Source organism: Diceros bicornis, chromosome 23, assembly GCF_020826845.1.
Source record: "Diceros bicornis minor isolate mBicDic1 chromosome 23, mDicBic1.mat.cur, whole genome shotgun sequence".
In the NCBI taxonomy this organism is placed as follows: Eukaryota; Metazoa; Chordata; class Mammalia; order Perissodactyla; family Rhinocerotidae; genus Diceros; species Diceros bicornis.
This window is the reverse complement of record NC_080762.1, coordinates 26,851,269-26,873,439: the sequence shown is the minus strand read 5'-3', so window position 1 is coordinate 26,873,439 and position 22,171 is coordinate 26,851,269. Positions and strand designations below refer to the sequence as shown.

General features: G+C 40.9%; 2 protein-coding genes across 2 annotated transcripts in view; one reads left to right on the top strand and one right to left on the bottom strand.

Annotated features, from left to right (window-relative positions):
- Positions 1-9,087, bottom strand: part of OSTM1 (osteoclastogenesis associated transmembrane protein 1) — a 33,092-nt gene extending 24,005 nt beyond the window's left edge. Inside the window, exons 1-2 of the mRNA XM_058566515.1 lie at positions 8,639-9,087; positions 818-932 (exon numbers count right to left, since the gene is read on the bottom strand). Coding sequence (XP_058422498.1) covers positions 818-932; positions 8,639-9,040 — 517 coding nt within the window. The 5' untranslated portion in view covers positions 9,041-9,087. The remainder of the gene's footprint in view (positions 1-817; positions 933-8,638) is intronic.
- A 346-nt stretch (positions 9,088-9,433) lies between these two features.
- The window catches only part of NR2E1 (nuclear receptor subfamily 2 group E member 1), a gene marked incomplete at its 5' end in the record, with an annotated part of 101,805 nt that continues 89,067 nt past the window's right edge, over positions 9,434-22,171 (top strand). The window contains one exon of the mRNA XM_058566516.1: positions 9,434-9,518. Within this exon, the coding sequence (XP_058422499.1) occupies positions 9,434-9,518 (85 nt within the window). The remainder of the gene's footprint in view (positions 9,519-22,171) is intronic.

The following is a 22,171-nucleotide window of genomic DNA, read 5'->3' as shown; positions in this document are numbered from 1 at the left end:
TCATAAAGGATCAAAAGGCACCTCTTCCAGGAAGTCATTTCAAATCCTCCCCAATTCGATTTATTTTCTACTTCCCCCAAGGACTCCATAAGTTTATTAAAGCACTTATTTGTCTGCCTTTGGTTATACTGTAAATATAACTTTCTCCCTCACTAAATTACAAGGCATGGAAAACAAGAACTGGTACATAGCTGGTATTCAAAACACTTCTAAATTGAAACAGTGATTTTAATTTTTCCAAAAAATGCCTGAAAATAGATCTCATTTTATTATACAAATATACACAAACTCGCAAAACTGGAAGAACAGATGTTATCACCTCCCCCCTGCATATGACAGATTATGATAATAAACAACATAATTATGATTATATTAAACAGTTAACATTTCTAAAACATTAACTATGTGCCAGGTCCTGAGTGCGTTAAACAATTTATTTCATTTAATCCCCAAAATAATCGTATGAGGTAGGTTCCATTATTACCACCAATTTACACACGAGGAAACTGAAGTTCCAAGAGGCAAAGTTACCTGCCCAAGGTCTGACAGCTGGTACGTTAGGGCTAGTAAGCGGCAGAACTTAGAACCAAGCCCAGATCTGCCTGACTGCAAAGCTCACGCTGGTAACTGCTACGCTTTTCTGCCTCTCAATGTTTGCCCCAATAGTCCCCAGTAATAAACCATGATGCTAATCACAGAGCATTTAAACTTAGTAATAAAAAGTATTATCTAGCCTCAAAGATTTCAAAATTCACTAAAACGTGACATCTATGCTATTGAACCAGAACTGCACCATGAAGATGAAAGAATTACTTACTTGCACAATTTGCCTTCTGCCACGTGGAATTAAAAAACTCAGACAGAATCACGACTATTTGCATTCTATCTGACATTAAGAGACTTCTGGCACAATTATGACTCTCTGAAGTATTCTGTAACAACAACAAAAACAGAAAAATACAATGTGAGTATTTTTAGACTTCCCAAACAACAACTTGAGGCAAAAAACCTTATAAAATTAATTTAAACATTTATTATAAGCATTTTAACATTTTTATATAATCAAATAATGATGTTATTAATAATAATAACTGTAATAAAACAATAGCAGCTAACATTTATTGCTACCAAGTTCACTTGGACAGGAAGAAAATCTTTGCTTCTTAAATAAGTACTTGCTTCTATAGAACAATCTCAACTACTTAGGCCCAAATTGTGTGCATGTCATATTTCTTACTTTTGATGCCAAGGAAAAAATTCTGGAAAGCTATTCACCAAAATGTAGCAATGGTTATCTCTGAATAATGGAAATATGGTGATTTTTATTTTATTTTTGCCTCTTTTACACTGTTTAAATTTTTCTACACTGACTATATATTATTTACATAATTTTTTTAATCTGGTAGATAAATGATCACAAAACATTTAGTTTCATCTTCTGGGCAATTTTTGGTTCAAAAATCTTACAATCCACAAGAAAATGTGACACATCAAGTTTATACCCAAATAGTTTGCACCCAGAAGAAGACTACGCTTTCCACAGATCATTTCAATAATGAAACTCACACTATGCAAATAATAAATCCAAGTTGCTAAATTATTTGACCCTTTCTATTTCCTTTCCCTTTTGCCCCAAGCAAAGAACTAAGTCCTGCTTATCCTTCATTCTTTAAAAGTTATTTAACTCCTACTATTTACCAGGTAGTACAAGAATCCTGGAGTTTTAAGGATACAAAAAGTATAAGGGAACGCTATCAACACTGGGGCTTCAAGAACCTCCCCAGAGACATATAGACAAGGAATCACCTAGTGTGAGTAATAAAAGAGAAAGAGTGATAACTCTAGAAAAGAACTGATCAGGCATGTGGGGTGGGAAAAGAAGGAAGGAGGGCTTAATGGCAGAATTCTTGTTTTAAAATATCTCTGATGTTCATTTTGGGACGGTTACTCTCTCTGTGGCTTAGTTTTGTGATCTCATTAAAAGATGCATCCAAATGAATGTTTGCTTTTGAAATAGTGAATTAAAAAAATCATTTTAAAAGTCCCTTTCTTAGAATTGCTTTCAGAGCAATATCAGCCATAGAAGAAAATGTCTATTATTACTTCTTAAATAGAGCACAGCCTAAGGAGTCAGACAAGCCTGGGTCACTAGCTAGTAATCACAGGCAGCTGAGGTAACATCTCTGAGGTTCAGTTTCATAATCATGAGTCCTACCAGTACCCTATTAAATGAAATAACATGTTAGTCACTTAGCACAATGTCTGGCACCTAGTAAGAAAGTGTATATGTTCTTTCACCTAGCTACCTTGCTGCCTACCTGAACTGCTCTAAGTTGGCTAAGTGTAATCAGTTACTTAAGTTGAATCTTCATAAACACACGACTGGCTATTTAAAAAATCAATACAGTATAGCCTGTATGAGTGGTCAATGTGTGGAATAGTTCAGCTGAAAAAGATACCAGTGTAGTTGGGGGAAATTAGGAAAGAGTTCATGAGGAAGTGGGATTTGAACTAAGCCCTATACTGACAGAGGGAAGAGGATTCTAAAATGGGAGAATAAAATGATCAAGGAGTGAAAGAGGAGGGATTATGAGGTATACAGGGAGTATTCAGTAGGCCAATAGAGCTAGAATAGAGGGCACCTCTATGAAAGCAGAGGGATTAAAGCGAGACGTTAGGGCAAGGTTATGAAGGGTCTTGAGGGTCATGAGAGTCAGACAGTGGGGAAACTTTTTAAGATTTTTGAAGAGAGTCTCATGAAAAACAGAGTTTGGGAATACAGGTCTAGGTCACAATATGTAGGATAAGGAGGCAGGGAGACAAATTAGACTATTTCCATAATTCAGGTATGATGAAAAGACAGTGGCAACAGTGGGAAAGGAAGGGAAGTGACGAATAATCCCAATGATGATGATGTACTTACTGAGTACCTAACAGTCCTAAATGTTCCAAATGTGTAATTCATTTAATCCTTATCACAACTCTATGAAACATTAGTATCTCTCTAGATCCAAACACAGCCTCCTCCACTACACAGCCTTGGATGAGTTACTTAATCACTCTGAGGCTCAGTTTCTTAAAGCACGATATCCACCTACGTATGTCTAGGTTCCTTATCTGGACAGAAGTTCCTTTAGGACGGAAACTTTGTCTTATATCTTTTTATTCCCAACGCCTAGCACATGATCAAAAAACACTGGCCCTTGGTTTATATTTAGAACTCTTAATACTCAAATCTGTCATAACCACTTAGCAGAACCCTAACCACAATAAACTCAACCATCCACTTTCATCACACCTGCTTGGCAAAAAGCAAACAACCAAGCAGATTATTTCTACAATAAATCCAAAATTCCAACCTGCACACCTCACTGTCCTGTCTGCTCATTCTCGCCTCTTTATCACTATTCCAATCTTCTCCACTCATCCTATAATCTCAAGAGAAAATCTAGCCCCCTAGTTGACAGTGAAAACAGAAGCCATCAAGTTGAAACTCTGACCTGCCATCCTCTACACCCGACCTCTCCCACCCTCCTGTTGCAGTGCCAAAAGCGCCTGCCCCTGTCAAAGGCTCATCTCTCTGGGGATGCCCTACATCCCATCTACTCTGCCTTCTCAGGAAAACTGACCTTGTTTACTTTTCCACTCTCTCCTGTATCTTCACCTTCTCTATAGGATCCTTCCCATCAGCCTTTAAACATGTTCAGGTCTCTCTCATCTTAAGAAAGGAAGAAGAGGAGAGACAGAGGAATGGAGGGACAAAGGAACAGAAAGAAATTAAAGAAAACCCCCTGAGTCCCACAGTCCTCTTTAGTGATCTTTCTCTCTTATCTCCCCTTCAGGGCCAAACTCTTCAACAGCTGTGTAGGTTCACTCTTCCCACTTCCTCATCTTGCATTCACTATTTAACTCTTTAATCTTGCTTTCATCCCCAAGGACTCCATCAAAACCACTCTAGTTATGGCAGCAATAATGTCAATGTTGATAGATGTACTTCCAGTTCTCTCAGCAGGATTTGACACAAATAACCACCCCTTCCCTTTTCCTTGATTTACAGGACACCACACTCTCTCGATTTTTCTTCATCTTTCTGACTCTTTCTTCTCCGTCTCCTCTGATACTTTATCCTCTACCCAAATCTTCAATTCTTAGCGTTCCTTACTCATTCTTCAGGTACGTCCATCATGTCATGGTTTCAAACACTACTTTTAAGCCGACTACTCCCAAATGTATTATCCCCAATCCAGATCTCTAGACGTATATCTCCAACCACATATGCAATATCTCCAAGTAGATGTCTCATAAACACCTCATAATCAACAAGTCCAAAATCTAGTTCATGATCTTCCCCCACCAAACATGTTCCTCCCTCCGTCTCAGTAAATGGCAACCCTTATTCATTAAGCTGCTCTTATTAAAACACTGGCAATGGTTATTTCCTTTCCTTCACTCTCCACCTTCAATTAACCACCAAGTCTTGTCAATTCTATCTCCAAAATATCTCTGAAATCTATCCATTTCTCCCCATCATATATATATATCCCCAGATATCCTAGCCACCACCATTTCTCACATCACTGCAAGAGTCTCTTAATTCACCTCCTCACACCTACTCGTTCCCTCCCTGCCCCAGTCCCCATCCCCTCCATTTTCTCTCATGTAGCCAGAATGATTTTTTTTTTTTTTTTTGCTTGAGGAAGATTTGCCCTGAGCTAACATCTGTGCCAATCCTTCTCTATTTTGTATGTGGGTCACTGCCTCAGCATGGCCACCAACAAGTGGTGTAGGTCTGTGCCCAGGAACTGAACCCAAGCTGCTGAAGTGGAGTGCACCGAACTTAACCACTAGGCCACGGGGCTGGCCCCCACAATGGCCTTTTAAAGTACAAATATTGGGCCGGCCCCGTGGCTTAGCGGTTAAGTGCGCGCGCTCCGCTACTGGCAGCCCAGGTTCGGATCCCGGGCGCGCACCGACGCACCGCTTCTCCGGCCATGCTGAGGCCACGTCCCACATACAGCAACTAGAAGGATGTGCAGCTATGATATACAACTATCTACTAGGGTTTTGGGGGAAAAAAATAAATAAAATTATTTTTTAAAAAAAAGTACAAATATGATCATGCCATTCCGCAGAATTAAACCTTTCAATAACATTGCATTGCTTTAAAATCAAAGTCTAAAACCCTTAACATATGCAAGAAGGCCCACATGACCTGGCACCTGCCCACTTCCTCAGGCTCAGATCACTAGTCTCCTCCTGGCTCACAGTGCTTTCAGTTTTCTAGTCCTCAAACACACCAGACTCCCATCTTCACACCTGCTACTTCTTTACATGTATACCTTCTCTCCCCTGCCCCCACACTCTCTCAAATTTTAGGTGTCAGCTTTAATCACTGACCACTCTATCTACCTCCAGCCCTAGTCAAGATCAGCACCCTTGTTATATGGTTTGGTAGCATCTGGGGGTTTTTTTTGTTGCAACACTTCTCATACCTGAATTAAATAATTACTTCTTTAATGAAAAGTTTAATGTCTATTTTCTCTACCAGACTACAAGCTCTGCTCATTCACAGCTATATCCCTAGTAAGTACCACTAGCCTGCACATAATAGGTACTCAATAATTTTTTTTTGAATGAATGCACAAGAAGGATTACATTTTCTAATCTCTAACGAAAGACATAGATCATTATGTTACGCTATGTTCCAACTTTCTTACTATATTCCTAAGAATTTATTTATTAATCTATACTAAAGGTATGCTGAACACTTCCAGACACATAGTCCCAATCACTAGCACGTTCATAAATATATATGCATATCTATATGTCTACCTACCTATATATATAAATTTTAAACAAACCTAGTAGAATAAGATAGAGCTTAGCAATTCAGAATTTGGGGGGGCCAAAGTACCCTGGCAACCACTCGATGATGCTGAGTAGCTCAATGAAACCACATCCCTCTCAGTTTAAACTAAAAGAAGAAATTATGACTCTAAGGAAGAGGGAATCTGTCAGTTCTACCATTAAGGTTTCACAAATCACTGTATTCTTTACTTTGAGACAATAAAACTATATGTGGTCCTTGTCACAGTAATTCCAAGAGGAAGTGACAAGAAAACAGAATTCTCATCAGACAATTCTATTATAGTTAAATGAATTAGCTTGCTGTACCACAGAAATAGCTTGCTAATGTCTACCTTTAATTCTTTTTCTCCTTGTTATACTCCCCTCCTCTCTCAATCAATCCATGGACATGGACTCAGCCATGAGGTGAGAAAGGATGTTATGTTCAAAATTCAGCTTGCAGGTTTTCTCTGAATAACCCCACCTTGCTCTGTTCCCACCTTTAATTCAGCATCTCCTTCACCCTTTTGCTCTAAATTGCTATTGTACAATTTATAACATTCACATTGATGATTTCTTCCTTTTTTCTTTTTCTCAATATAGGTTTATTTTATTTCCCCAACCACACTGATAGTTTGAAGCCTGGACCTTATCCTCTTTTTTCTTCTATATCCTTTACCAGACCAATATTTAAGACTAGCATGTGCTTGCTGATTAGATTTTCAAAATGAAAGACTGAGTCCATGTGAATCAAAGAAAATACATTACTTTCAAGAAATAACCCCCACCACACACACAAAGGACAAGTGATTCCTTCAAGTTCATGCCTGAGAAACTCAGAACACATTTTTCCATAGGTTCCTTATTATACATGATGGTTCAATTCCCAAACCAACCCAGAAAAGCCTATTAAATCCATAAAGTACCTCAGAACTGTGGAAATCACGCTTTTGAGCTAATAAACCACATTCAGCTCTACTGAGGAAAGGAGGGAGAAAAGACTAAGGTCTAGGATGAATTGGAGAGGACATGCAGATTGGAGGAAGGGGTTTTCTGCCTCTTTTTCTCTCCTGCCTCTTCCTTTCACACAACGGTGAGGCAAACCGGGTGCCCAAGGCACGGGTAGAAATCTGAGAGGCACAAAGAAGAGTAAGGAAGTTTCTGTCACCACTGCACTGGAAAGCCTCCCCTGGGCAGTGGGGAATTCATGTGGAAATTCATACACAGATTCTGATGCCCGTAATACTGTACCACTAGAGTTTGGGGTGATTTTTTAACCTCTTCTTAATTCCACAGTTTCTACACAAATGGGAAAAGCATTTGCTGCCTCAAAAGATCCAAGCTTTGCATCATGCTTCACAGTCATTCTGGCCACAAAACAACTCACCTAATTGCTCAAAACAGAATGTGATGCCATATCATCATACCCTGCTGTAGCTGACAGGGACAAGCCCTGGGTGTCTTATTTTAAAATCATAGTGAAATATACCTATACATCCTCTTTCCTATACCCGATAGAAGCATCCCTGAAAAATATTGCATGTAAGCCTAAATTTATCTAAACTCCCTTGGAAACTAGTTCTTTACAGAAAGACCACAGAATTTATTTAATGCAAATAAATTCCTTATTTATGTAAAAAAATAGATTTCTGTTAAGTAATATCAGGCTGACTTAAAGCAGGATGCAACTATATACAGGTTTATATTTTATCAAATCAACTATGATTTATGAAATAATTCCAACCACATTTTCATGAGACTACTTATCCTCTCAATACAAGAGGAACTTTACCACTCCACAACCCTAATGTCATTCCTCATGTGGGCATATCCAGCCCACACCTCATGACTCCCACTAGCCCTGACACTAATCCTTTCCTACTCTAGACACTATAAGGTTCTTAGGAGTAGGAACATGTCTTCTGTGTCTGTCTGTCTTTCTTTCTTGTTAAATCCCTCACAGCACCTCCCACATGACCAGGAAAGCTCTAAGGGTACCAAGAATGGAGGACAGATTTACCATTGCCTAAAATTTCAGCTCCCATTTACTGAGAACTATTAGTATGTGCCAGTTTTCTAAGAGTTCCTCTCATCCCCATCTTACAGATAAGAAAACAGGCACAGAGAAGGTAAGTAACCTGCCCAGAGTACACAGCTAATAAGTAGAGTAGAACTGGACTCCTGGCAGACTGGCTCCAGACTGTCTTAACCACTAAGATGAACTCTCACGTTATCTCTTTTAATTCTTTCATTCACTCACATCAGGCAGTAGTTTTTCCCCATTTTACAGAGGAGGAAACTAAGACTCTAAGATAATTAACTCAAGGTTAAACTTCTAGAAAGTGGTGGATCTGAACATTTCTGGCTACAAAGTTCAAGCTCCTACCCACTACCACACTACAGTTTCCCCACTCCACTTGGGCTTTCAGGAAAGGGTCCTTCCTAGGAACGCCAGGTGGAGATGGGAAGAAACTGCGGCGGAGTCAGGGGAAGGCAGTAAAGGAGAGGAAGGAAAGGTCGAGTCAGGGGTGCAGGAACTCCCAGAAAACTAGTCATACCTATCTGCAAATATGTACCACGAGGATGCCCAACAACAGCCACGGAGGCAAAAATCCAAACCCCAAGCCCCATAACGCCTCCTCCCTCTTTTCTGATGCCCCCAACTCCTCAGTCCCAGTCCAACCCCTTTTTCTTACAGATGGGTAAACTGAGGCCCCCAGAATTAACCATCATTACATCCTCCTCCTCTGCCAACCCTCGAGAGGAGAAGTCTCGAGCGTCCTCTACTCACCCCCACGGCTCGGCTGATGTTGTCCATCTTGTTGGCGACCTGTTGGAAGAGGGGGTAGCAGTTCTGACAGAGGCGCACCGGCCGGGCGCCGCGCACTATACACCCGGTCAGCTCTGCGCTACTGCTGGCGAAGTCCCGCAGCAGCTCCCGGCACTCGGGATCCAGATCCCGCAGGTCGGGGGGTAGCGACAGTGGCCCCAGCCTTCCGCCCTGCAGCAGGGTCAGGGACAAGTCCTCCGCCTCCAGCAACTGCTGCTCCGACAGGAGGTCGTAGAGGACCCTGTGGGGGCTGCTGCCCATGGGGAGCGCGCCCAGAGCCAGCCCCGACCACAGCAGCGGCACCAGCAGCAGCCGCGGCAGCAGCGACGACCGCGGCCGCGCGACTGTCTCGGCCGGATCCATCGCGGGGCTCACCACCCCCCAGGGGGCTCACGGCCGCCTCTCCACCGGCCGGTGCCGCCTACGGCCGCCGCTTCCGGCTTCCTAGGACACAGGCCGCGAGCTGGGTCACGAGGCGCGAGCGTCACGGCCCCGCCCCCGGCACGCTGCGCCCCGCCCCATTGGCTGCCGAGAGCCTCCCGCGGCCCGCGGGCCCGCGCGCGTGCGGGGGCGCGCGCACTCGCACGGGAGCGCGCACACACGAGCGGCCTCGCGCTCCCAGCCCGCGCCAGGCGCCTGATTGAGGGGCGCGCGACACCGGGGGTGGCGTCCAGCTGTGTGCCGCCCAGCCGCGGCTCGCCCGCCGTGTGAACGCAGGCATCCACCACGAAGAACAATTAAACCTCGAGGTCTTGGCCCTTGGAGTTCCCACCGTTCTGGAAGTCTGAGGCGTTACTTCCCACCGCAGAAAGACGGACGGCCTCCGCCGTGGGAATTACGAGTGAGTGCTCTGAGACAGCCTGCTGGCAGGTGCCTTTGCAGGCTTTTACTTCGTGTTTCTTATCATAATTTTCCCCCTCGTCCTATTTGGAAAGAGTAATGACGTCTGTTGATTATTTTTGGTAGTGGAGCATAGTGGCTTCCAAGCTTCTTTTTTTTTTTTTTTTAACTCTGAACTGTCTAGGTCGGCGCTGTCCAATAGACTGTCCGCGATGCTGGAAAGATTCTGTATCTGCGCCGTCCAGGACCGTAGCCACTGGTCACATGGGGCTGCTGAGCACTTGTAACGTGGCTACTGCAACCGAAGAACCGAATGCTTTATTTAATTTAAGTGTAAAGAGCCGCGTCTGGCTGGTGGTGCTGTTGGACAGCGCAGGTCTCAGTTCTCTCACTGGTCAGCCTGGTCCCGGGGTGGCTAATGTCCAGGTCTGCTTGGGGCTGAAGGGGTTCCCGGGGTGCAGCACAAACCTGGATCCAGGAAAATCCTGGGCAAACTGCTCTACTTCGAACCCCCATCCAGTTTCTGACATGCCCAAGGCAATGGTAAGGGGACCCTGTAACAAGCGTCCTGATGCCACTGCTGGGCTGTAAAAAGAATTTAAGCAAATGACCTGGAAAACGGCTTTCTGACAAGTATCTGATTAACAAGTTTGGTAGAGAACTATTTCTTGGCTGTTGTGTGTCATCCTGCTTTCATCTTTGCCTTGTAAATTGCAGGGCTGGCTGTTGCTCCTCTTCAGCTGATGATGCTAATTTGTCTCTGAGGGTGCTGAGAGTTACTTTTCACCCAGTCTGTTTGGTGATCGTCTTGTGTTCCTAAATTTGCTTGTGATGGCTAAGTTTTGTTTCATTTTTGTTGCCAAGAAACTGAATTAGTAGGAAGTTTGATTTGTGTAACAATAAATGTATTTCCAAAAGAGAAAATAAGTTGTCTTAATTTTCTCAAAGGTCGTCCTGTAACTTTTAGGTCTTTTTATGTGTTAGAATTACTGTTCTTAAGTGTTCTTTCAGGCAGCGTTGTGAGTCAATTGTTAAACCTCTATGGAAAGTAATGTGGCACAGTTTTCAACAACGTTACAAATGCACATACTCTCTGACCTAGCAAATCCACTTGTAGAACTTTATCTTAAACATATACTAACCTTGTATAGACACGATTAATTGTAATATTGTTTGTAATAGTAAAAGAATGGGTTAAAAGGGCATGTTAAAGACATTATGGACCCTTTTCCCCTTCCTTTCTTTTCCCTTCCCTTCCTGGAACAATTCCTTGCTAAAGCCATTAGATCAAGTGGAGTACGGTAGGCATCTATGCTTGGTGGTGGGAGTGTCAGAGGCCCAGAGACGGATGTCAGAGCACAGGTAAGAAGAGGAGGACATGGGGGGTGGGGCATCAGCCTGATGCAGGGTATTGGATCCTGAGTGGGATAAGAAGGGTTTCTACAGGGAAGGGGGCAGCAGTGACTGGGAGTTTGCTTACATTCAGAGAGGTTGATCAAATAGGTAAATATATTAAGGGTAAGGGGTGTCTGGTTTCTCACTGAGAGAAACAAAGGGAGTTACAAATATGAAAAGAGAGGAAAGTAGAATGAACTTTGTAGTGTTGGATTAGAATTAGCAATATCAGTGGCTGGAAATACTTATATATATAGAAATAAATATAGATGTAAATATATGTTTGTGTATATTTATATATATGTATATGTACATGCATACACACACATGTGCGTGTGTGTGTGTATTTTCCCTGGCTTCGTCCACCGAGAAGCCTAGTAGCAGAGGCACTCCAGTAATAATGAGCACACAGTGCCCAAATTGTGGCTTCAAAATGTCATTCTCCACTAAAACGAACCAAGAATCCTTGGAGAAATAGCTAATTCCATCACTGGGGCAGGAAAAGCACAAGTTTAGCCTGGATCATCTTGTCGTGCCAGAAAGTAAGAAAGTGCTCAAAGAATGATGGGGACATGTCAAGAACATACAGAAGCCAGCTTGTATAGGCTCCCACTGACCAAATCTGGGACAATTTGAGCATCCAAATAAATAATGATAGTTAACGGCTCATAGCCCATTGAATAAAACAGGAAACCATGAGCCTATAGTGATATATTTAGATAAATGAATAAATTGAATATTTCATGAAGAATAAGATATTTACATATTTTCAAAGTCTTCCACCCCCAAAAAAATAGTTATTAATTACAAATGGAAAAAATGAGTAAATTTACAGTGGCGAAGTCTGTCAGACCTGTTATGAGAGGTTCGGGGATTCGATTGGAGACGTAAAAGAAACTTTCCACTCCAAACAAATGGACACAAGGTATATTTTATTATATAGAGGATAGTAACGGCGATAGTCCGCAAACAGATCCGAATAGGTCAAATAATAAGAGGGAAAAAACACCAGCTCGACTGGAAAGGGAAAACATCCACATCGGCTGAGATAGCAGCAGATCCGAATAGGTCATATAATAAGAGGGAAAAATATCAGATCGATCGGAAAGGGAAACACCAGATCGACTGAAGGGAAATGACACAAATCAACTGGAAAGAGAAACACCAGGTTGACCGAAAAGAGAACACATCAGATCAATTACTCACAACATCCACGCCCCACTGCCGGGAGAGTCCTGCCAATCCACACGGCTGGGCAAGGATCACACATCCTGGGCAAGGCGTCTCTTCCACAGGTGGAACTCTCACCGCGTCTCAGTCTCCAGCAGTTTATGTAAGCAGTTACAGAGTTTGCAGAGCAAGCATCTAGTGTTCCCATGCACAAAATGGTTATCAGTGGCCTACGTGCACTGAGCCCCTTGGCTAACGTCCCAGCCCAGTAGTTGTATAGGTGCATTGTTCTCTTTGGTTATCGTCTTAGCCCAGCACAGATGGCCAGTCCATCCCGTGCTACGACGCTCCAAGAGCCTTGAAATGTTACAACTTGCAACTCTCTCCGTTGGAGAAGGGCCAGTTCCCACCATGCAGAAAGCAGCTCTTATATTTCTTTTTGTGCTGGTGGCTGTAGGTCAATGGAGTGGCCAAACATGGCTGTACTCATGTCAAGACAAGACCCCACGTTAATCAAATGATAAACATGAACATCATCATAATGGGACAAATAGAAATTGGATGTCGCTTGATAGAATGCGGTTAGAACACAGCATCACTTCTGTTATAACTGTGCCAAAGATGCGTACCCTGATTCTAATCATGAGAAAGTATCAGACGAACCAAGTTAAGGTTCATTCTACAAAATATCTAGCCTGTAATCTTCAAAAGTGTCATGGCTATAAGAGTCAAGGAAAGATTGAGGAACTGCACTTGCATAAAGGACATTATTGAGACAACTAGCAAAATTTGAATGGGGTCTGAAAGTTAGACGGTAGTAGCATATAATGTTAATTTCCTGATTTTGATAATTGTATTGTGGTTATGTAAGAGAATGTTTTTATTTGTAGAAAATACACAGGAAAGCATTCAGGGGTAATAAGACATCAGGTCAGCAACTTACTTTCAGATGGTTCCGGAAAAAAATGATTTATACTGTGCTTGCAACTTTTCTGTGAGCTTGAAATTGTTTCAAAATCTAAAAATATATTGTAAAAAAAATTAGGGTACAGCAATGCAATATAATTCTATGCATTTGAAATCTTATGTACTGATGTGGGACAATTACCAAGATAAATTAAATGAAAAAAGAAAATGTCAGAAAAAGAATTTTGAATACTCATATGCATATGCATAGACTGTCTCCAGAAGGATACACAAAAACTGGTCACTTTGCTAGAAAAGGAATTGAGTAGTGTGGCAACAGGGCTAAGAGAGAGACTGTTCCTTGTCAACTGTAGTACTTTTAAAATTTTGTTCCATGTGAATATACTTCTTACTCAAAAAATTAATAAAAATGAAAAGATAGAGTTTCTTAATTTGTCAGCTATCAGTAGGCTCTGGGCATTTATGAATCCTACAAAACTTGTTCAGAGAATTATGTACTTATGTATATTTTTCTGAGAAGAAAGTCATAACTTTCATCATAGTTTTTGTAGGGGTCTGTAATCCAAAAGGTTAAGAACCATAGATTTAAAATAAACCCAAATAAAATTCCTTCCTCCAAGTTTGAGTTATATTAAATTTGCTTTTTATCTCACATATCTTTTAGAATATGTGACACAAACAGCAAAGCAAAACAAAAAGCAGTAATTTATTGTGGTAGGCACTAGAATAAACAAAGATGACTAGAACACCACTGTGCTCACAAAGAATAGGACATAAAATCAAATGTGTACAATAAAATTAAATATTAAAGGAGGTAATGCAGAGGTATTTTAGAAGCATTAAAAATGGAACCAACTGTGCCTAGAAGTTTGGAGAAGAGTCAGAAACCTCTTCAAAGAGGAGGTGATTTTTGAGTGGAGTCTTACAGAATGAGTAGGAATTCACCCAGTGGCAGCTCCAGAATGTCTCTGTAGGAGGAGTGAGCGGCAGCAGTCTAGATAGAAGGAAGGACTAGAGAACTTGTCCTAAAGCTGCATCTGCATGGCAAGTGCACTGTTATTACTTAGAGCTTATGTTATTAGAGTTACTGATTGAGATTATGGAGATGGTGCACTTGGTACTTTCTGTGCTAAAAAGCTTAAGTTTTATTCTGTAGGCAATGGGGAACCATTGAAAGATTTAAGCAGGACAATGATATAATCCTATAGGCATTTTAGGAAGAGAACTCTTGCAGCAGTGTGGAAAATTTTTTTGCAGTATTGAGACTTATGCATAATTAAAGTAAAAGATGGTAAAGGCCTGAAGGAGGCTGAGGTAGGAGTGGGAGACAAGAGGGATTAGATCAAAGAGATATTTATGATACAAAAGGAACAAGAATTGTTGGTTATGTAGATCTGGAATGTGAACCAGTGGTGGCTCCCAGGTTACAAATTTGGATAACTGGGTAAGGATGGTGCCCTGGACAGGAATAGAGAATACAGGACAAGTCAGGTACATTTGGACTAGGATGGAAACAATGACTTCAACTAAATTGTCAGTTCAGGATGTGTCTGATAGAGACACCCAGGGAACATGTTAAATTACAGATCTGATGGATGGTAGAGAGGACTGAGCTAGAGATTTAGAGTTGGGAATCATTGAGGTTTATGTGGTAGTTGAGTCCTTGAAGGTAAATGTCACCCAGAGATTGAGACACTAAGATTAACTGATGATGGTTAAAGATTATATTCGTGGATGATATACACAATAGCCCCAGAATATAAGAATAAGATCAAGGAAAAGTCTTGTCTTGAATGTAAATCTAATAACCAAAGTAATGCCACTGCCTAAATTCAGGTCCTTTGCATCTCCTGCCTGCATTATTGCAACAGCAAAGGACAGAGATCAAAGGAAAAAGGCAAGAAACCCAGAGAAGAGGAAGAGAAATTGACCTGTGGCACCACCCTAGATTCCTTTAGTGAATTAAAAACGTGAATCAAGACTACCTATGAGACTTTTCAAAAATTTGTTTTCATGGAAATTTGTTAAGAAAATTTAACCAAAATTTGGAAGTAAAGCAAAAGAGAGTCAGTATGCTGGGGCATTGTTCAACAGGTCCAGGCGAGGATTATTTAATTTTCAAGTCTAAGAGAATAAACCTGTGTTTGACTTTTTCCTATTTAATTAGAGCTCAGACACTATGAAGTTATGTGTTGATGTGTAGATTTCTCTCTGCTAGAAAAGATAACCCCAAATTATGGTTTGATTGCCCTGAGGGACATTTACAAGTTTTATATCTAACCTAGCAATCTGATTCTAATATTCTTTCTTTTTCTCAGTGCCTATATCCAGTTTGAGAGACATTAATGAGTTCATAAACATTTGACACATTTTTATTCTATATTTGTATGTCATGTTTTTAACTTTTTGAAAATTATACTTTGACAGTTCTTTCCTTTAAGACATGTGGAATGGGGGGAAAGTAAGGACGTAAGCCAAGAAGGTAGTCAAAGATGATCAGAAGAGGCCCAGAGATCAAGGCCAATAACCAGTCTCCCTGCTAACATTCTTTCTCCCCTATGGTCTGTTCTCACTGTAACAGGCAGAGTGATCCTTTCAAAACCTAAGTTGGATCATGTCACTCTTGATGCTCTGAGCCCACCAGTGGCTACACATCTCACTCAAAGTTAAAGACGAAGTCTTTACTATGTCCAAGAAGGATCTGCCACTTCCACCAGCATGCCCTTTCCCCCAACCTGCTTTATTTTTCTCCATAGCACTTAATATCCTACAAAATCCTATGTATTTGTTTGTTTATTTTCAGTCTCCTCCCACTGGAATTTAAGCAAAAACTAACAGTTTTGTTCACTGCTCTATCTCTAGTACTTAGAACAGTGCTTGGCCCTTAATAAATACTTAATAAATATTTTTTGAAAAATGATTTCATTTAGAGAGGAGTGGAGTATAAGAAGTTTGAGGCTTGAAAAGAAGGTGAAATAATTGTCTTGGATAATAAAAAAGTGAACATGTTAGGCAAGTGTAATAAGATTTCCAGGCAATATTGAGTGCCTATTTGAGATTTGTGGATACAATTTTAAGGTCTAACCAGTCAGCCTAATTATTTATTCTCTTCAGCAATGATCATCTGTTCAGGTAAAAGCAGAGAGCAGCATAAAAATTGTTGGGGCATTGCCTAAGCCAGTATGATGAAAGGAGAGAGCACCATACCACTTTATACATCTCCTCACCTGACCCAGTTTCCCATGCCTTCCCACCTTCCCAAATCATTCCACTGGGTCCTTGAGAACTCACAATCTAGCATCTATAATCTCCCTTTTCTTCAATATCTTCTCTAAACACTAACTTTACCCTCTTTGCCCTAAGAAAACCTGGCTATCTGTTGACCTCATTTCCACTCTGCTTCATGATCTCTAAAGATTTCATGGAGCTTCCTCAAGAGCAGCGCTAGGTTGAGGTAAGTGGAGATCAGGCAGCATTCCAGTCTCCAAGCAGAGCAGTTTACTTTGATCTACTTTACACATTGGAATTCCACATAAGATTTTTCTTTTAAGGTTCCGCTAGGGGAGAAAATAGTTTGGAAACCACTATTTTATTTATATTTTTGCAGTGGGCTACTATCTGCTGTGTGTCTCCAATCTTCCTGTTTCTGAGGTTATCCTGATCCTGTTCCACTATCATGTTTGGTATGTGAGGAGAGATAACTCAGATTTTCAGTTCATAGGTCTCTGGACCAGGAGCCACAGTTGAACCTGTTGTAGAGACTACCACATATCATCCAAAGATTCTAGACCTTGAGCTTTATACTATGACAAGATGGGACTTCTGGGTTGTCTCCTTTGGAGGGGGTAGGGGGAAGAGTATATTACGCCTGCAAGGAGAGTGAACCAAATATTTAGCTGAGCTAAATATTTAGGTAGGCATTAATATTTTTCACTAAATAGTTCCAGTTTTTCTCCTTCTGTGCACATAGTAGAATTGCATTTTGCAGTACCCTTGAAGTTACGTTAACCATTTGATTTAATTTGGCCCATCAAATGTGAGCAAAAATGACAGGTGGAAGTTTTAGAGATCAGTGTATGATTCACCAGGTTTCTCCTCCCCCCATCCCTATCACGATAACTAACACTTGTCTAGATGATGGAGGTTCTGTCAGCCTGGGAGAAAGCATGGAATAGAGGCTCCAGCTGACCTGTGGTGGACCTGCAACTTGAGCAAGAAATAAACCTTTGTTTTTATAAGCTGCTAAGATTTAGGCGTTGGTTGCTACCACAGCAAAACCTGGTCACCCAAATATATTTCTTTGCTGATTTCCTCCCCACTATTTTCTCTGGTTCTCTCTCTTTGGATCTCCTTTTATTTAGGTGTTAGACCTTATAGTAGAGATTGCTCAAATTCCTCCAATATCCATTCTCTCCTTCCTTTTATTTATTTATTTATAATTTTATTTATTCATTTATTTTTTCCCCCAAAGCCCCAGTAGATAGCCGTATGTCATAGTTGCACATCCTTCTAGCCGCTGTATGTGGGACACGGCCTCAGCATGGCCGGAGAAGCGGTGCGTCGGTGCGCGCCCGGGATCCGAACCCAGGCAGCCAGCAGCGGAGCACGCGCACCCAACCACTAAGCCACGGGGCCGGCCCTCTCCTTCCTTTTAATAATAGAACTCCTGAGTTTTAGCTGAGCAGATGACCACATAGGCAAGAGTTCATCCCCTAGCCTCCCTTGCATCTAGACGTGAACAGAGGTGATGCATGTACCTTATGAGTCATATCTTTAAGTTGTGACTTTTATCAACTTCTCTTCTGCTAGTCAGGAAATGTTAACAACTGAAACAGCAGCCCTGGATACAATGATGGATATGGATGTAACATGTTTAGCATGACAGCCAACTGGGTAAAGCAGAACTATCTTCCTAACCTAGGCCACAAAGAAATAAACTTCTATGTGATTTAAGCCACTATATTTTGGAGTCTCTTTGTTACAACTTACGCTGCTTCCTAATACAGTCCTCCTAGACTGTTACTCCAATTTTTTCATCTTCTGTGTCCTCTCCTATTTTTCCATCTCTTTGTCTTTTTACCGTACTTCCTGGAGATTTTCATTAACTTTGTTCTCCAGTGCTTCTGTTAAATTTTTCATTTCTGCTACCATATTTTTAATTTCCAAGAGTTGTTGTTTTGTAGATGCTACATTTTCTTTTCAAAGTTTTCTTCTTCCTCATAGCCTGTTTCCTCCAAGTTACTTTTTTCCTCATTTTTCCTTGAACGTCTAGTGAACTTTGGCTGTCTGCTTATACTTAAGAGAGAGGTACTACAAAGCTGAATGGAAGCTCATGGATAGGGCTATTTGACTGTGGGCATCACTATAGGCCAGTGGTTCTTACCTTGGGGCAATTTACCCCTCTTCCCCAGGGACATTGGCAATATCTGGAATCATTTTTGGTTGTTGTAACTGGGGGAGGGGTGCTACTGGTATCTAATGGGTAGAGACCGGGAATGATGCTAAGCATCTCACAATGCACATAATGGTCACCCAAAATAAAGCATTGAGAACATCAATATTATAGATCTTTTCTCTTGGGCAGGTCATACTCTCCAGAGAAGACTCTGCCCGTGTGCTCTCTGGCTGCCGGCATTCTGAGATCCTAGCAGTGGAAAAAGACTGGCGGTCTCCACAGTCAGTTAGTAAACTTTTATTTAATCCCTCTATTTTCAGTAAAATGCCTCTGCCCTCAAGTATGCTTGTGCCCCGTGGTCCAGACTCCCTCTGCTTCACTCTCTCCAGAGATCAGAACTTCGGGGGTATTCTGCTGGAATCAGGGTGGGGCAGAGTTGTAGGAAGGGTATTATAAACAGACTTTCAAACAATCATCCTGTTTTTAGCTCCTCCTTCACCTACATTTTCAGAGGTATCTGCGGTCTCCCATTCCCTGGATTATTTGAGAATTCTATAATGTAATTCACTTGCTTTTTTTCACGATAGGATTAGGATTCAGCTTTCATGGTTCTGCTAAGTCAATTGTCATTAGTCCATCTGCTTTCCAGCTTCCAGTGTTCTTATTTTGGTTTTTCCCCTCCAATTCTCTATGTCTTTGTGTGTCTTTTTAAAAAATCCTTTTACTGTCATTTTGGTGGGATTTCAGGAAGGAGCATATCCAATCATGTATTCAACTTGCTATCTTAAATGACAGTTTCCTTTGGTTACCTCACTCTTTAATAAAGTAATTAGAATGTGTCTCTTATGTTCCCCCCAGTGAGATGATAACCTCATGGAGAATGTGAACTGTGTCCTGTTTATATTTGTATACTCAGAAGTACCTGGCCTTAGTAGGTACTCAGTACATTTGTTACATTGAATTTATGTAACGCAAATGCACATGTGCTTTAAATGCCTTTTCCATTGATATATCAGTGGAAACTTATGCTTTTATTTTCCTAATTCTTTAACATGCAAAAAATGCAGAAAGTTAACTCCTAATGCCCATGGAACATGAAAATCATGTCGTTCATTCATGAGACTTTGCAAAGGGTCTCATGTATTCACTCTGGTGGTCAATCTCATTTCCAAATCTCCCACCCCCAAATAGAGTATTTTATAGCCTCTGCATTAGGAGATATTTTAAAAATAATGAAGTTTATTTACATTTACCTATCTGTTTGTAAATATATATTGCTAATAGACGAATCTTATTAGAACTTCGAGTTTGTATCTATATATATTTAAATAAATATTTGCTGAATAAAGAAATGAATAGAAATATACATGAATATGTGTGCTTCAGTATTTGTATATTATCAGTGACCAAATTCTGATTACTAAATCCATTTCCTAATATAATAGGAAAATGTGGTTGTTAATTGGATACCTAATACATGGTACTGTTTCTTCCATAGCCAGAATTCACAGGTCCAGGAACCAAGGAGTGGAAATAAGAGTGGCATTGCTGGGCCAGCCCTGTGGCTTAGTGGTTAAGTGCGTGCGCTCCGCTACTGGCAGCCCGGGTTCGGATCCCGGGCGCGCACAGATGCACTGCTTCTCCGGCCATGCTGAGGCCGCGTCCCACATACAGCAACTAGAAGGATGTGGAGCTATGACATACAACTATCTACTGGGGCTTTGGGGGAAAAAAAAAAAAGGAGGAGGATTGGCAATAGATGTTAGCTCAGAGCCGGTCTTCCTCAGCAGAAAGAGGAGGATTAGCATGGATGTTAGCTCAGGGCTGATCTTCCTCACAAAAAAAAAAAAACAAACAAAAAAAGAGTAGCATTGCTCACTATTACCCCTAGTGACCCAATAGCAAAATTTTGCTTCCTGTTACCGTAACCTTATGTTCTGCTGGCCTAGAGGTCTTAGTTGCAAAAGGAGGAATGCTTCCACCAGGAGACACAACAAGGTTTCTATTGAACTAGAAGTTAAGACTGCTGCCCCAGCCACTTCGGGCTCCTCATGCATCTGAATCAACAGGCAAAGAAGGGAGTTACTGTGCTGGCTGGGGTGATTGATCCTGACTTATCCAGGGGAAATTGGACTACTGCTTCACAGTGGAGAAAGGGAAGAGTATGTCTGGAATACAGGAAATCCCTTTGTATTACCATGCCCTGTGATTAAGGCCAAGGGAAAACTACAACAACCCAATCCAGGCAGGAGTACTGATGGCCTAGACCCTTCAGGAATGAAGATTTGGGTCACCCCACCAGGTAAAGAACACTGACAAGCTGAGGTTCTTGCTGAAGGCAAAGGGAATACAGAATGGGTAGTGGAAGAAGGTGGTTATGAATACCAGCTATGACCATGTGACTAGTTATAGAAATGAGGTCTGTAATTATCATGAGTATTCCTCCTTATTTTGTTATGAATGTTTGTGTATGTGTGTGTGTATATATATATATCTCAAATACCTCTGTTTTCTTCCCTCTCTTATTCCTTTATCATATAAGATATATTAACTTTATGTCATAGTATTTAAGTATTGTTAATTTTACATCGTAGAATTTAAGTTACAGGATATCAAGGAGAAGAGTAAACATCACTCCTCTTCTGGGGAAGGGGTTAGTGTGTTTTTGGTTGTATGCAGGACAGTTATATCATGTTAAGTAGAATTATAACCTTGTTATTGTCTTTTTTTTTAGAGTTTGTTTGGTTTAAGGAGATGCATATGGGTGCCAAGTTGACAAGGGGTGGACTTGCGATGGTTAATTTTGTATATCAACTTGACTGGTCCATGGGGTGCCTAACATTTGGTCAAACATTATTCTGCTTGTATCCATGAGGGTGTTTCTGGATAAGCTAACATTTGAATGAGTACACTGAGTAAAGCAGATTGCCCTCCCTAATGTGGGTAGGCCTCATCCAATCAATTGAGGACCTAAATAGAACAAAAAGGCTGAGTAAGAAGGAACTCCTCCTGCCTGACTGTTTTGAGCTGGAACATTGATTTTTTTCCCGCCTTCAGACTTGAACTGAAACATCAGCTCTTCTTGGGTCTTAAGCCTGCCAGCTTTCAGACTAGAACTTACACCGTTGGCTCTCCTGGTTATCAGGTCTTCAGACTCAGACTGTAACTACACATCAGCTCTCCTAGGTCTCCAGCTTGCCGACAGCAGATCTTGGGACTTCTCAGTCTCCGTAATCATGTGAGGCAATTCCTTATAATAAATATCTCTCTTTACATATATATATGATATATTTATATCCTATTGGTTCTATTTCTTTGGAGAACCCTGACTAATACAGATACCTTAATTATAAATAGAAAAGTGATTGCACTATTAAAAAAATCTTGTTCATTGTTCAATGCTTAGTAATAACCACATACAGATTTTATGAATCTCTTGATAGATAAAGCATGTGTTTCATTATTTATTATTTCTTATCCATTTAATTTCCTGGGATATGTAGATTGCTAGAGAAACCAAGAAGATGCTATTTCCATATAGTATACCTTTTTTAATATCAAATTTTAAATATTCTTTGTAAGTCAGTCATATTCACTATGTACATGACAACAGAAGCAGAAGGAAGCAAATGTTACAAACAGGGTAAAGTATATGAACATCCATGTCTCAGAGAAGTGGATGTTCTTCATTTCACCTATGGCAACATTTGGATTAAGTACCACTTGTTATCATCCTTCTACTATGCTTACTTGAAGACCTGGGCCAA